The 14,422-nt window shown below is 53.9% G+C and overlaps 1 protein-coding gene across 1 annotated transcript; it reads left to right on the top strand.

The window, feature by feature from the left end:
- Positions 1–7,747: 7,747 nt before the first annotated feature.
- Positions 7,748–10,815, top strand: FEZF1 (FEZ family zinc finger 1). The gene is made up of 4 exons (XM_061373114.1): positions 7,748–8,902; positions 9,092–9,226; positions 9,530–9,662; positions 10,395–10,815. Exons 1-4 carry the CDS (start codon positions 8,105–8,107, stop codon positions 10,700–10,702), a joined length of 1,374 nt encoding a protein of 457 aa, XP_061229098.1. The 5' UTR covers positions 7,748–8,104; the 3' UTR covers positions 10,703–10,815.
- Positions 10,816–14,422: the final 3,607 nt, after the last annotated feature.

Consider the following 14,422-nt stretch of genomic DNA (forward strand, 5'->3'; position numbering starts at 1 on the left):
CATAAGGAAAGTTGCTGAAGTCCATGTTGAGCCACAGTGTTCTACTTGAAGGGCTTTGCTGATGAACTGCTGAGGATTCATGAAGTTTCCCCACAAGAACACACCACAGGACTTCAGGGGCCTCCCACAAGCATACAGGGCTGCTGCAGGAGCTGAGAATGAGAATTGCAAGGAAGTTGTTGAAGTTGCGTTTTGGCACATTTGGAAGCTCGCCAAGCAGGGAAGGGCAAATTTCCCCTCTTCCCAGCTGTGTGGGGAGAAATGCAAAGTGGCTTTTTTTTCTTGTGGCAAACCGGCTTCTTTATGAGACTTGAGGTGACTTCAGTGAAAGGAAGACAGGAGAGCTGGTGAGGAAGACCGCTCTTCTCAGCTCTTCGTGCTCGACCAGGAGCCTGGGGAGCCTGGGAGGGCAGGGGTGTGGGCACGCCCTGCCCCAGGATGCTTGTGGCTGTAGTGCAGTGAGCAATGTGGGGAGCAGCAGGGCTGCTGCGGGGCAGGGCAAGGAGAGGCAGGCAGGGTGTGCACAGCACGCTCCCCTCCGTCACTGTGCGTTCCTGTTACCAGCTCTGCTAGGTGGAGCGGGGACAGGGAACCTCAGCAGAATTTCCCACCATTCCCAGGCTCCCAGGTGGGTTTTCTTGTTTAAGTTTTGACAGGAGAGAAAGAACTGCGTGTTCCTCTCCCATCTCTTTCCTAGTCACGCCAGCGCATGCAAGTGAATGGCATTTGAAGGGCCAGGAGCTGCAGCCTCAGCCAGAGTCTGTCTGGGGCAGTGAGCAGGGTAGAGGGAGCCAGGGTGTCCACTGTAACAACCAGCTCCCAGGCCCAAGGAAGCAGAGAGATCAGTGCTGATCAGGTCCAGAGGGAGCTCTGGCACTGCAAAGACCGCCCTGATTGCCTTCTCCCTACCACATCTATATTCCTGAGCCAGTCGTACACAGGCAAGGGCAGGTGTCACCATGGTGGCCATACCATGCCTGCGAGGCCCCCTGGGGCAGGGGCATGCCAGGACCATGAAGGATGCCCTGAGAAGGTGGCATTAGTTGATTTTTAAGGTTCTGAGATGACATGAGGGTAGAATTGATACCAAAAGTGGACACTCTCCATAGCAAGTCACTCACAGTGTGGACGCCTGGACTGGAAGCTAGAAACACTGGGACAGAAGTGGCTGTTGCCAGCACATCCCAGGAGGTGATGGGTCCAACTGTCCCTCAGCACAGAATGACCTGGCAGTAACCCACTAGCACAAAGCCCTGCAGGAATCACACTGATTTAAATTCACCTTTCCTGTGGGCTTGTCCTCTGTCCCAATTTGTCCACACACAAAGGTTTCCTTGTAAGACAAACACCTCTCCCTACCAGTTTGGACAATAACAGAACAGGGATAGTAATTTCACCTGTCAGCACCTCAAGAGGACTTACAGGCCATTATGGGCCTGATTGGCCTCACCTGGGACCTCAACACACAGCCTCTGCCTGGGGACTCCACCTCAGCTCAGCCCAGGGCTGCCAGTCTCTGCTTCTGTGATGGAGCAGGAGTGCTGGTTTCTCATTCAGCTACAGCCTGGCTTGTGCTTGCTTACAGGCCCTCTTAATCCAGACCCTGACCCACAGACGGACTTCAGACCTTCCTGATCTTCACAAATGCATCAGTGATCTGGACTCTGGCTTGCCACCACCTCTCCTGCCTCATCCTGCCCTGCTCCCAGGATTGGTGTGGGGGGACCACCACTGACTGATGGGGCCCTGCCTTGCCCTGTCAGCCCTGGGATCCCCCTCTGCCCCTCCATCCCATAGGGTGCAGTCACCCATTCTATGCCTTGACATAATTGAAATATATATATTTAAGTTATGTATCTGTCAGTAAGATCAAGATGAGTAAGGAAACAATAAAAAACAAACCAAAATGGGTGCTTGCCAAAGGCTCCCCAAGGAGCAGCCTCCCTCCTCAGCCCTGGGGGCACAGCACATGCTCGATGCTTCCTGGGGTCCTTCCTCGGGTCAGGTCCCGGGTGTTCCCGGGGGGCTGGGGAGTAGCACTCTTCCTGGGACACACCAAGCCAAGGGTACGAAGGACGGTCAGGGCTCCTATGCAAGACAGCAAGTGTTGTCCCCCATGAGGGCACACGGCAATGTGGGCTGCGGGACAGGCTGTGGAATGGGTGGTTGCGGTTGAGCCTTCCTGCATGGAGAGCACCCCTTATGCGTGTTCCAAAGGTAAAAATCAAACTTCTGAGTAACAGCAGATGAGCACGTCATAGACGGCGGGAGCTGCAAGGCAGCAACAGTAGGGTCCCGCTGCAGAGAGGGAGCTGGGCTCCTGTTGTAACAAGGGGACGGAACCTGAGACCCCCGTGGGACCCACAGAGGCACCTCGGTCGGCCTGGGACAGCCAGCGCAGTCGCCGGGCCCTCCGGGCTCCCACCAGCTCTGGTGCGTTTTGTTCTAATAAGGACTAAGGGGAAAAACAATCAATAATAGCAAGTTTGAGGCTTTGACCTTAGGATGATTACTCTCGTGTCGTCTCCCCACCCCGAGGGCTGCTCAGTTGCCCCATCCCTGCCTGGGAGCAGGGGGGGATGCTGGCAGGGAGGCCCCTCCTGGCGCAGTCCAGCAGCGGCCACGCCGGGTCATGGCTCCTGCTTTCGTCCTTGTTTTCATGTTCCTCACTTGGTTTCCCCCTCCCTTCTGGCAGCGGCAAAACCGAAACGGGCCCCGAACCCGACAAGCCGGGTTTGCCAGCTCCGTGCTGCAGCCCCTGGACGGTGAACACCCCTCCCCGCCCTCACCGGGAGCCAGCGGCGCAGAAGCATTCAGGCAGCCGAGCAGCTCTTTGCCTTGCTCCAGGTTAGCTCCCAGTACACTGGGAGAAAAGAGAAAACAAAAATATGTTAATTGCTCCGGATCCTATTCAGGAATCTTTAAAAAAAAAAATAATAGTAGCTTCCCCGAGCCAAAGAGTGGAAGGCGTTCATTGAACAGCAACGGGGATAAACATTTGTTGAACTGGGAAAGGAACAAATGGGAAAGTGTCATTCATGGCTCCAGCTGCCGCTGGCCTCTCCCAGCCACTTCCACCAAGGGCCCTTTGGAGCTGATGACACCGACGGGTCCCCTTGCGGGCGGACTGATTAGATTAGACGTGATTGTTGAAGCTCCCGGCCCTCGCTGGCACACTTGCACCGCCCGCCCGCAAGAATTACGGGAGGGCCAGGAGCACTGCTTCAGAGGGTCACTTGTAATTTCGATTACACGTGATTAAAGGCTTTATACACGAAAAGGCTTAATTTGCACCCGTTTGGATTTCGGTTTAGAGGGGTCTGTACGAGACGTACTGTAGTGTCAAACTTTTGTTTTACCTCCGGGAACACTTGTGTTTGGCGGGTCATTGTCAACTGGTTTTGCTTTTGTGATGGATTCGGTTAAAAATAGCAGTTCTTTCTTCTTTTCCTTGCGGTGGAACTGATGTAGAGGGATGCCGGCACGCACTCAGTGTGTGGGGAAACTATGCATAATCTCAGAAGGTATATGCATATATATACATATATATGTATATACACATGGGGGGGGGGGGGTCCATGGATAAAATATCAATGCTGCAATTTAACCCGGCAAAGCCCGAGCCCTTCTGCCCGCGCTGCTGGAGCCGTAGAGCCCGGGGCTGCTGCCCGGTGCGTCAGGCTCTGCTGTCTCCTCCCCGGGGCCGGCCGCGCCCGAGCGGACAGCAGCAGGTTCCCACCGAAAAGGACGGCGGCAGTTGTTCCCATCCCATCGGACGCCGATAAAGGGGGAGCGGAGCTGGCTCACCATCCCGGTAATCCCGGGTCCGTTTATCGCCGCTTTAATTCTTTCCCACTTTTCTATTTTAGCTTCCCTTCAAAACACAGTAAACTGCAAACCCTGAGTGGGAACGAACAATGAGCCCAGGGGCATATTCCGAGCCTCATGAAGAGAGTGCGGCTGCGGCGGGGCCGGGCTGCTCTTCGGGCAGGGAGGCGGAGGGGCGGAGGAGCTCTTGTCCCATGTCCGGGTAAATCGCCTCTTCACGAAGCCGATGACTCGGGAGGGCAAGGCAAGGACTGGTGCTTGGTGAGAGCTAAGCCCAGCTTTTGCAGCGAATCTCGATTAATGCAATAATAATGACAGTAATGAGGGTCTGACCGGGTGCCGTCGAGTCCGCCGGTGTGGCGGACAGAAGTGTTTCCGTAGCCTCCCCTGTGGCTCCATACGAAGCCCGCCCGGACAGAGGGCCCGGAGCCCGCCCGGCAGGGGTGTCCCCTCCAGGGCCGCGGAGCCAGCTCGGAGCGAACTCCCGCGGGGAGCAGCCGCTCGGTGAAACGTTTCCAAGGGAAAGAGTAATACACGCAGCAGAAGGTTAGAGGAGTTATTATCCTTTTCAATTCATTTTTTACTTAAAAACGCAATGGAATTACTCGTTTTATTAAGGAGGAAGAAATTAAAGATTAGGCTTTAGGCGGTATTTTACCTCCCTCTAATCGCCTCTGGGATCGGATTGGAGTAATCCTGACGACGAGATGAATTCGCCGGTGACTCGGATTTTGAGTGCATGTAGAGATACGTTATGATAATAATGCAAGTGAGCAATATCAAGAACATAGCTTAGGAGCGAATGAAACACAAAGCCGATTACGGGGAAAAAGAGAACAGCACCTTTCCCGGGCAGAACACGAAATCAACTCTAGGCAAAACTTTTGCCCTTAATTCCTCCGATGGGTTGTAACTCTGGGAGGCCGCGGGCCCGTTCCGTCCCCTGCCGGGGTTCGGTCTGGCTCCGGGGAGCCCGACCCAGGCTGCAGAAAGAAACCGGACAGCAGGTTGCTTTTCGCCACCCTCAGAGCCTGTAAATCTGCCTCGGGGACAAACCTCCCTGCATCAGCACGACTGCAAGGTGTTTGCAGCTCAGCACATCTGTAACGTCGCTAAAGAGGCGCGGTCCTAGCGGAAGACAAAGTTCGGACCCGGACTAAAGAGAATCTGTCGACACTGGATTCAGTAAGTCTATCTATATTGTGAACATCTCCAGTACTAGCAAGGCTCCACTTCTGAGACGAAACAGCATGACTTCCCACAAAAATAAAAATTAAAAATAAAAGGGTTTAGATCGTTATTTAATAATTAGGCACGAAGACAAGTTTCCGTATGCTGTACGGAAAACAAGGGAGGCATATCTGTAAAAAGTAACGAATAATAAAGCTCCCGCTTCTCCAAGAGTGTCTCTCAGTATTGAGGATGCCGGTATAATTGCAATGGCAGGGCTGTAATTGCTGCTTTGGGATATTTACCCTGCTTAAATGACACTACATATTTTACTTTCAAACACATGTCAAAAAGTCAATCCCAAAAAGACCAGTTAAGAGCAAGCTGTTAACATATTAAGTATATGGGATTTGAAGCCTCTAAAACCCACTCAACAATAATTCCCTTCTTCAGCACCAATCAAGAGGAAATTTGCCTAGATTGAATTAAATGTAAATCGCTCTGAAGGAGGAAACTCTCCTCTGGCAGGCACAAAATAAGCGAGAGACACCGACACCCCGCAGGAGCGGGTAACCGCCCCGCACGGAGCTGGGTGAACACGGCTCCGGCCTCCCCCGAGTCCCTGTCGTCCCCCTTGTCCCGGGCCGGTGACACCGACCGAGGCAGAGCTGGAGGTGCCGGTGTGGGAAGCAGCAGGTAAGAAGAGACGGGCGGCAGCGGCCACCCGATCCGGGGCCGCAATTACGGTCTTAACGCCGCGACCCATCTGCCGGGGGCAGCTGCGCCCGGGCCGGGATCCCCCACCCTGACCGAGGGAACGCAGGGAGCAGGGCTGGAGCAGAGCATCGCGGTCGGGGTCTCCCCCGGCGCGGCTCGGTTCCGCCGTCCGGCGCTTATCCGCACGGCTGTGTCCGTCCCAGCTCCCGTGTCCCCTCAGGGCACCGACGGGACGGGGAAGACACTTAGGTCGCCTGGCATGAGGGCGTATCCTCCGCAGTGAGGGATGCCGGGGCCGCAGCCCGTCGTCGGACGCCTGTCCTGGGGACCGCGGGGTGTCTCTTCCTCAGTCGCCTGCAGCTCCCCGGTGCTCCAACGGCAGCTGCGGGCTGCGAAGGTACCGTCGTGGAACAGCCGCTGCCTTGTCCTCCTCAAAAGGGGCCGCGGTGACCCAGGGCGGATTCTGCCCTGCCACAGCGCCGAGGGCAAGGATGCTTCCCTCCATTCCTCCCCGGGGCCCCAGCCCTTCCTCCCTGCTCTCGCTTCCCTACAAGTGGGTTGTCCTGGGCCAGGGGGGTGGAGGGAGGCACAGCCTTTTGCAGGCTCCCCAGCTGGTACCCGTGCGGCGGGGGCCGGGCCTCCCAGCCTCGCTAGAGGCTTCTCTCCATTAGCAAACCCGAGACCTCCTCCCTGCCTCCCCCGGCCCGGAGAAGGACAGTGAGGCTGCGGGAGTGTAGGCCTCCCCGTGTGCCCCTCCGCCGGGAGAACCGGCCGGGCTCTGCCCTTCGATGTTCAGCCAGCCGCCCGTTCCCAGTGCGCACACAGGACCCTTGGCTTCTCCAGGAGCGTTCGGTAGCTACCTCTCAATCACCAGCTAAGTGAACCCCAGGCCGGAGGGAGAGACAGGAGTTTGTTCTGACCCCAGCTGTCGGGTGGTGCGACAGAGGAGGACACAGAAAGCCTCTCACCCACCTCTATCCCTCTCCTCTCCCCGCCTCCCCGCTCACCCTCTGCTCCCCCACCTTGTTTCGCTGAAAGTCCCAACACCCTGGGCGCTCGAGGTAACAGGGCCTCCCAGCTTCGCTGAAATACATTGGGAGCGTAACTGTTAAAGTGCCCATATACTTATCAGCAGTGTGTGTGCTGTATACTTCTGTATTTATTACACCGTATCATAAATACCGAACAGTAGTTGTTGGTGTTTGTGTTCTACACGTATTATTTAAGGATAGAGAAACTATAGTGTATATGTGGGTGATATATATGTATGTGTAGGTGTGTGTGTATATACGTATATACACATAAGTTGTGCTTCAGATTTAAAAAGCACTTCCTATCTTCTCTGTTTCTTCCCCAGCCCCAGGTTTTGATTCATCCTTTTGCTCACAAGCACTCGTTGGACTTTGTCCCTGATGGTTCCTGCATCCCCGTGCGCTGCTCCCTCAGTCCGCTTGTCACAAGTTCTCAGCTCATTTGTTTACTCCGTTTTCCAAAAGCTCACAGCCGCCTGACCTTGTTCTGTAAAGCAGTGAGCAGACCAGCAGCAGTCCCAGGAGCAGAGCAGCCATCTCCCTCCCTCCGTCCCTCAGACACACACACACAGACCCACGCACAAAGAGAGCTCGGGCTGGGAAGTGGCAAGGAAACAGACAGCTTCCCCTCCAGCCGCTTCTTCTGCAGCACCACGTTTGACAAATACTCTGGCGCTTGCCCTTGAATTGGGTTTCACATCCCTATTTAGCACTTGGACAATGATTTTAGATGATGTCACTTAAAGCCAAACAAGAAAATTGATCTCGGATTTGCTTGGCCTCTAAAGCCTGGTTAAGCAGATTGCAAATAATAATAATAATAAAAAAGAAGGGGAGGGAGGCCGAGGGGAGAGAGGCGAGAAGGAGGGAGACGCCTCCTTCCCTGGGCGGGGGAGGAGCGGGCGCCAATGAAAAGTAGCCGCTTTCGGGGTTGGGGGGGGGGGAAACTTTTCCTGTTGACTGTTGGAAGCGAATTGAGCAATTATCTAGTTTACCTTCTCCTCTTGGAAGTTAACGATTGGCGAGATCTTGGCTGCGTTATTGACACAACACTTTCTATTGATAGGAATAAGTAGCGATTGTCCCGAGTCACTGGCGCGCCAAAGTAACCGGCGATGGGTTGGCTTGAGGCCGCCGGGCTCAGAGGGCTGGTTCTGCCGGCGGAGGAGGTGATGGTGCTGGTGGCGGCGGCGATGCTGCTCTCCCTCCTTGCAGATCAGTGACAAGAGAAGGGGCAGAGAGAGTGAAACAGAGCGAGAGAGGGGAGAGGATAGGGGAAAAAAAAAAAAAAAAAAAAAAAAAAAAAAAGAGGCGTCTACCAAAGCGGCTCAAACCGGGCGAACAAATGCAATCCAGCCATGGACAATAGTGGCCACCACACGGCGACCAAAATCCTAGCGACTCCTCCAGCCAGAGAAAGCCTGTCTGCCAGGAGCAACATGATCAGCACGCCCAAGCCCCTCGCCTTCTCCATTGAGCGCATCATGGCGCGGACGCCAGAGCCCCGCTCCATCCCCGTCCCGCAGCTCCTCCACGGCTCCGTGGCCAAAGGCGACCCCAAGCACCCGCTGCACCTCAACTCCTCCATCCCCTGCATGATCCCCTTTGTCCCGGTGGCGTACGACCCCCTGCCCAAAGCGGCGGTGGCCGGAGTGGAACCCAGGAAGGCTCATTTAGACTCTTCTTCCTCGCCCTCCTTTAGCTGCGGCGATCTCTTGAACTGTGCCCTGAGCTTGAAAGGAGATTTCCCCCGCGATGCCCTGCCCTTGCAGCAGTACAAACTGGTAAGACCCCGAGTGGTCAATCACTCCTCCTTCCACGCCATGGGAGCCCTGTGCTATTTCAACCGAGGCGACAGCCCTTGTCACCCGTCCTCCAGTGTCAACATCCACCCGGTGGCTTCTTATTTTCTCAGCTCCCCCTTGCACCCGCAGCCCAAGGCTTACCTGGCGGAGAGGAACAAGCTAGTGCTGCCGGCCGTGGACAAGTACCCGGCGGGGGTGGCCTTCAAGGACTTGTCTCAGACCCAGCTGCAGCACTACATGAAAGAGAGCGCCCAGATCCTCTCGGAAAAAATCGCCTACAAGACATCGGAGTTCAGCCGCGGCTCCCCGAGCAGCAAGCCCAAAGTTTTCACGTGTGAAGTTTGCGGAAAGGCAAGTAGAGCGGCAGCTAGCCTCCCTTCCTTCCCCTCTCCCCAGCCTCCTGCCCCGGCCGTCTGACCGCCGGGTCCTCGGTCCCTCTCTCGCTTGATTTTTAAGCGACGGCTTCCCCTTCGGCGCTCTCGCCTTCTAATCGCAGTTGTTATTTTTATTTTTGTCTGTGTGTCTGATTTCACTCTCAAGGTATTTAATGCACATTATAACTTAACTCGCCATATGCCGGTGCACACGGGAGCCAGACCCTTTGTTTGCAAAGTTTGCGGGAAGGGCTTCAGACAGGCAAGCACGCTCTGCCGGCACAAGATCATCCACACCCAGGTGAGCTTCCCCTCCATCCCTCCGTCTCACCTTCCCTCTGTCCCTCCGTCTCTCCCTCCCGAGACCTCTCCTCTCAGCCTTTTCGGGGGGCCCGGGCCCCGCCGGGCAGTGGCGCGTTACAGGGGGCGGTTGAGCTGGGGCCGCGGGAACTCCGTTTGCTCCAGGAGCTGTGGGGTACCGCGCGGTGCCCCTCACCGGGAGCGGGAGCCACCAGCTAACACACAGAACGTCTGCAAACCCGCAAACCCCGTACACCCGCACACCAACCACCGAGCAGTGACTTTGGCGTTTGTTTCCCTCCAGGAAAAGCCACACAAGTGCAACCAGTGCGGCAAAGCGTTTAACCGGAGCTCGACCCTGAACACACACACGCGAATACACGCTGGCTACAAACCTTTTGTTTGTGAATTTTGTGGCAAAGGATTTCACCAGAAAGGTACCTAGCCCCAGAGCAATCTCACTTGCCGGGCCCTCCAGGCGAGGCAGAGCTTCTGGACAATTCGCGGCAGGGACGGGGAGAGTTTATTTTGGGTTTAATGGCTGCTGCTAGAGATTGAGGTTAATTTTAAGTACCGCTGTCCCCAGCCCATTTCCCTCTGCACGACACAGCGTGGGGCCGGGCTCTGGTTCCTCCTTCCCGCGGCAGCGCCCGTTGTCGGCGCACGGCACCCGCGGTTCGGCAAACGAGTTCGCCGCTTTTTTCCCTCTCCCAGTGCGGGATTTGGTTCGCTTTTCTCCCCGCGCTGCTGGGAAGGCGGAACCCAGGGTTTTTATTTCTTCACTTGATGGGATTTTGGTTTATTCGATTATTCTCCCAGAGAAGCTGTGGATGCCCCATCCCCGGCAGTATTCAAGGCCAGGTTGGACGGGGCTTGGAGCAGCCTAGTCGTAATGGAAAGTGTCCCTGCCCGTGGCAGAGGGGTGGAACTGGATGATCTTTAAGGTCCATTCCACCCCAAACTGTTCTACGATTCTGTCTGTCAAGGTACTGGCCGCGGGTGAATGGGGAGAAGGAGGGTGTTTGCGAAGAGGTCGGAGGTGGTTTTCGGTTAAAGCGTAGCTCTGAGAGTGGGTAGGGGTTTCGGGATGGTTGGTTTTTTTTCCCCTGGTCTTTGAAGCACCCAGTTCTCATCCCCGGGTCCCTTGGCCCTTTTTGTCTCGTTCTCAGGCAATTACAAAAACCACAAGCTGACTCACAGCGGCGAGAAGCAATTCAAGTGCAATATCTGCAACAAGGCTTTCCACCAGGTGTACAACCTGACGTTCCACATGCACACCCACAACGACAAGAAGCCCTTCACCTGCCCCACCTGCGGCAAAGGCTTCTGCAGGAACTTTGACCTCAAGAAGCACGTCCGCAAGCTGCACGACAGCGCCCTGGGACTGCCCCGGGCCCCCGCAGAGCTGGGGGGGCCTGACCAGCCGCCGGCCCCCTCCGGGCCGCTGCTGCCGGGCCCGCCACCGCTCCAGCCTTGAGGGTGGGAGCTCCCGCCGCCCCTTGCATGCACCTGTTAAGCGGTTTTGTGTGTTATGCTCTATATCGCCACTAACGTCCATGGGACCGGTTGTTTCCCCTCTTTATTTTTCTAATTTTATTTTTTTTAAGACTCTATTTTTTTTGTCATTGCATCTCAGGTGGAGATATGATTTAAAAAAGAAAAAAGGAAAAGAAAACGCGCCAAGCCAATTTCTGCTGTATTTATTTGGGGTCTGTATTACCCGAGCCGGGAACGCTGCACCACTTTAATTATTTCGATGTATATATATCTCCATTGTGTTGATCCCGCCCTGCCTCCGCTGCCTGCTGGTTATTCCTCCCCCTTCTCGATTTCCACCTCTCCCCTCTTCCCTCCTGAATATCGTATCTATATGGACAGAACTGGTCGGCTATGTACGAATTTGAATTTCGGTTTGATTCTTCTTGCACGTGAAGAAAAAAAAAAAAAAAAAGAAAGAGAGAGAAAAAATTGTATTTCGTTGACCTCGTGGAAATAAATAATTCGCCCGTGGGGGGCTGCGGCTGGGCCGGGGAGCGCGGCGCGGGGGATGCCGAGCGGCAAACCTCCGCCGCGTCCCTGCCAAAACACTGCAACAACCGCTAAAGACTTTAATTAAGAGGGGTAATTAGTTCGGATTGATCAAAGCCGGGTTGTTATGTTATTAACTACTCAGCAGACTCTGCCAAGCCGAGCGCGCTCGTCGGTGGGCGCCTGAGGAGCGGCGGGAGGGGTTGGCCGGGTGTGCTGCGCTCCGCTCCGGGGGTGACCGCCCTGGGCAGGAATAGCGGGTGCTGCCCCCCGGGAGAGCAGCCGTACTCGCTCGCCTCCCGCAGCCCCACCGCGGGCTGGGGGTGCTTTCGTGGCGGGGGGAGCGCAGGGCGCCCGGCCAACGCTGGGGGATCGCCACGTTCCTGGGGACTTGGTGGCCGCGTCTGCGGGACCCCTCACAAATGGGTGATTTGGTCCTCCGGGCCACGCCGACTCTTACCTAGGCTTTATAACACCTGGAGCCCTCGCTAGGGTTTGGCTGTATGCGAAGGAGCCTGATGTGATGGTGCCTAAATGGTTACGCTCAGGAGGGGTTATTCCCGGGCAGGAGGTTCTTCCCGCCTCTGGCCCCCCCTCACCAGGAATGCTCGCAACCAGCAGGTCTGGACAGTGGCCGGGTACCCTTGTCTCACCGGGCACGTTTGAAAGGGGCTGAGTGAGGAAATGAGTCTTCTTTCTCTTACATGTCTCGGAGTACTGCAATAGACCTCTGAACGGGCGGCTGTGCTTGTACAAAACAAAGCAACAGGTCGGCTGCACAGCCCGGTAGGGTTCAGCTCCTTTCAGGAGCTGGGGGACGCGTCGCTTCCCTCCTGGCTCCAGGGAAAAGCGGCCCGGAGCGCGGGGGTGTCGTTTGAGTGAAGGGGCTTCCGAGCAACACACTGACAGACGTTGCATGTGCAGCGGCGTAGGACCCCCTCCCCACGGAGCGGGTCCCCGCTTCGGAGACCTAGGGAGCCGGTCCCCGCTTTTCCATGCTGCTTTGTGGCAGCAGGGATGGGGGGAGGTAAAGGGATGAGGGAGGCTAGTGACCGGCTGAAGTGAGCCGGGTAGATCTGGAGGCGGGCTGGAGAGCGGGAGGGGGAGAGGGTCAAGCAGGGCAGTGCGCACAGGCTGGGTTTCTACTGAGGATCTGGCTCCCCAGGCCAGAAGAGGGTCGTTCAGGCTCCAACAGAGATAAATTCCTCCCAAAACAGGCGACTGCAGTGTATTGCTACTTCCTCTTGTTCCTTGCTTGCCAAAGGTAAACTTCTGTAACATGCAAGGAAAGGTAAGATGTCCCACAGATCCTGCTGAAATAGTGTGGGTGCGCCGTTTCTGTGAGTCTCTGCTTGAGTGACACAAATCAAAGCAGAAAACCAACTTAGCTTTCTTACTGCTCAGCAAGTGTCAGTACAAGATTCTGCAACTGTGTCTTGGCAAGGTGCTAAGTATCTTCATTTATAACTCTTTTAAACAGTCCAAAACTATTAAAGCACTGCAGGTACACTGCAACAGTCACAGAAGTATTTCATATCATGATAAAAGGATATAAATGTAAATATATGATGAAATGAAAGAGGAGTCTAACCTGGCCACCAGCCTCAATTCAAACATCTGAATGAGGCCTAAAGACACCACAGGTGACTCTGTACTCTGGTTACCCAGGTGCCTGACAATTCTTTGCTCTACCTTGTTTCTCCAAACTTTGTACTAAGAGTTGGGAGGGCTCAGGCTTCCTCAGGCAGCAGTGTTTAATTTATTCCTTTTGTGTGGTTAGAGAGGGAGAGAGAATTTCCAGCGTTGGTTGACCATGGACCATTTTGGGTTTACAGGCAGTAATCATAATTTTGCCTTCCCTCCTGTAAAAGATATGCAGACAATGCATAATCTGTGTTCTTCTGTGTTTTCCTGGTGAGAATTGCTGTTTTGCTAATGCACTCACATGCTGGAGTGACCATGTTTTAAATTGGAGTGGAAATGAGGCACTCTAGTTTTATTTCAAGGTGAAGTAGAAAAAGTCAGTGATGGGCATGGATAAGTGTTTCTCCTGCCTAGATTTCTTGAGGCAAACAGTACAGATGTGGGACTTCACAGGGAGATAAGGATCGCTCATTTGTTATTTTGCTATTTAAAACCATGTTTGTGTCAAAGGCTGGGATTAATACATGTCTCAGAAGGCCTGTGCTGCATTACCTTTCATTTCCTGTCTTGCAAGATTAATCTCAGGTTAAGTGAATTTCTAGTTAATGGTCAGAGGCAATTCAGAGCTGATGAAATCATCTTGAAAGACAAAAGCTATAATTTCATATATGTCCAAAACTTAGAGCTGTTAGCAGCTCTCCTTACTACAGAAAATATTAATACTTTTAATATTATTTTTTTAAATTGTGAGTAATTTTGATAGGAGAAATAGAGTCATCTGTACCTAAAGGAAAGGTTACATGTTCTGGTTCCTGCGTGACAGTCAGCGTTATTGCCATATTATCGCTGTCCTCTATGACAACTGGTTGGCCTTATTCTACCAGTTCTTGGTGGATGCTTGGAGGAGAAGGGCATTGGTGGGTCTGGATCTGCTAAAGCAGAGCTGCAGAGTTGAATATTAACACTCTGATGATACGGTAGTTCGCCCCCCATCAACCACAAGTTTCACTCACTTACTGGATAAAAGGCAGGCAAGTCTGGTGCCTATGGGACTCTGCAGCAGAGAGCCCTTGTAAAGGAGGATCTGTTGCCCTTTACTCCTGGTCCGTGCCCATGAGTTCTCAGATGGGACTGAATTTCTTCTGTGCTTGTCAGATGCTACGGTTATGTTAGCATGTGTCAATGCTGAAAATGCCATGTATCTGAAAAAGCCACCAGGGTTACCAAAGCTGCCATATAGTGCTGTAGAAATAAAATATACCACCGGCAGGATTTTCTCACAGAGTCAGACACAAAGTTCTTCCTGAAGCTGAAATGGTACTGGCTCTAATACTGCTTTATTTGTGATAAGCTTTTCAATAGCTAAACAGCTACCCAAACCGATGCTCTACTGCACAGGCAGTTTAATAGAAATTCAGCATATCTCAAGGTACCCAACATGGAAATGGGACAATATTTAGTCAAGGATGCATTTTGGTTTTAATTTTCCTTTTCTTTTTCTTTTATTTTTTTTTTCCTTCCTTTT

The sequence above is a fragment of the Neopsephotus bourkii genome, unplaced genomic scaffold (assembly GCF_033783945.1).
Source record: "Neopsephotus bourkii isolate Nb327-2 ecotype Australia unplaced genomic scaffold, CSIRO-AGI_Nbou_v1 NB_1624, whole genome shotgun sequence".
Classification (NCBI taxonomy): domain Eukaryota; kingdom Metazoa; phylum Chordata; class Aves; order Psittaciformes; family Psittacidae; genus Neopsephotus; species Neopsephotus bourkii.

What these genes read in the sequence shown, in the direction of transcription:
- FEZF1 (XM_061373114.1), top strand. Translation starts at nt 8,105, where the DNA reads ATGGACAATAGTGGCCACCACACGGCGACCAAAATCCTAGCGACTCCT. An exon ending in CGTGTGAAGTTTGCGGAAAG is followed by an intron (nt 8,903 to 9,091) that starts GCAAGTAGAGCG and finishes TTCACTCTCAAG; the next exon opens with GTATTTAATGCACATTATAA. An exon ending in CAAAGGATTTCACCAGAAAG is followed by an intron (nt 9,663 to 10,394) that starts GTACCTAGCCCC and finishes TCTCGTTCTCAG; the next exon opens with GCAATTACAAAAACCACAAG.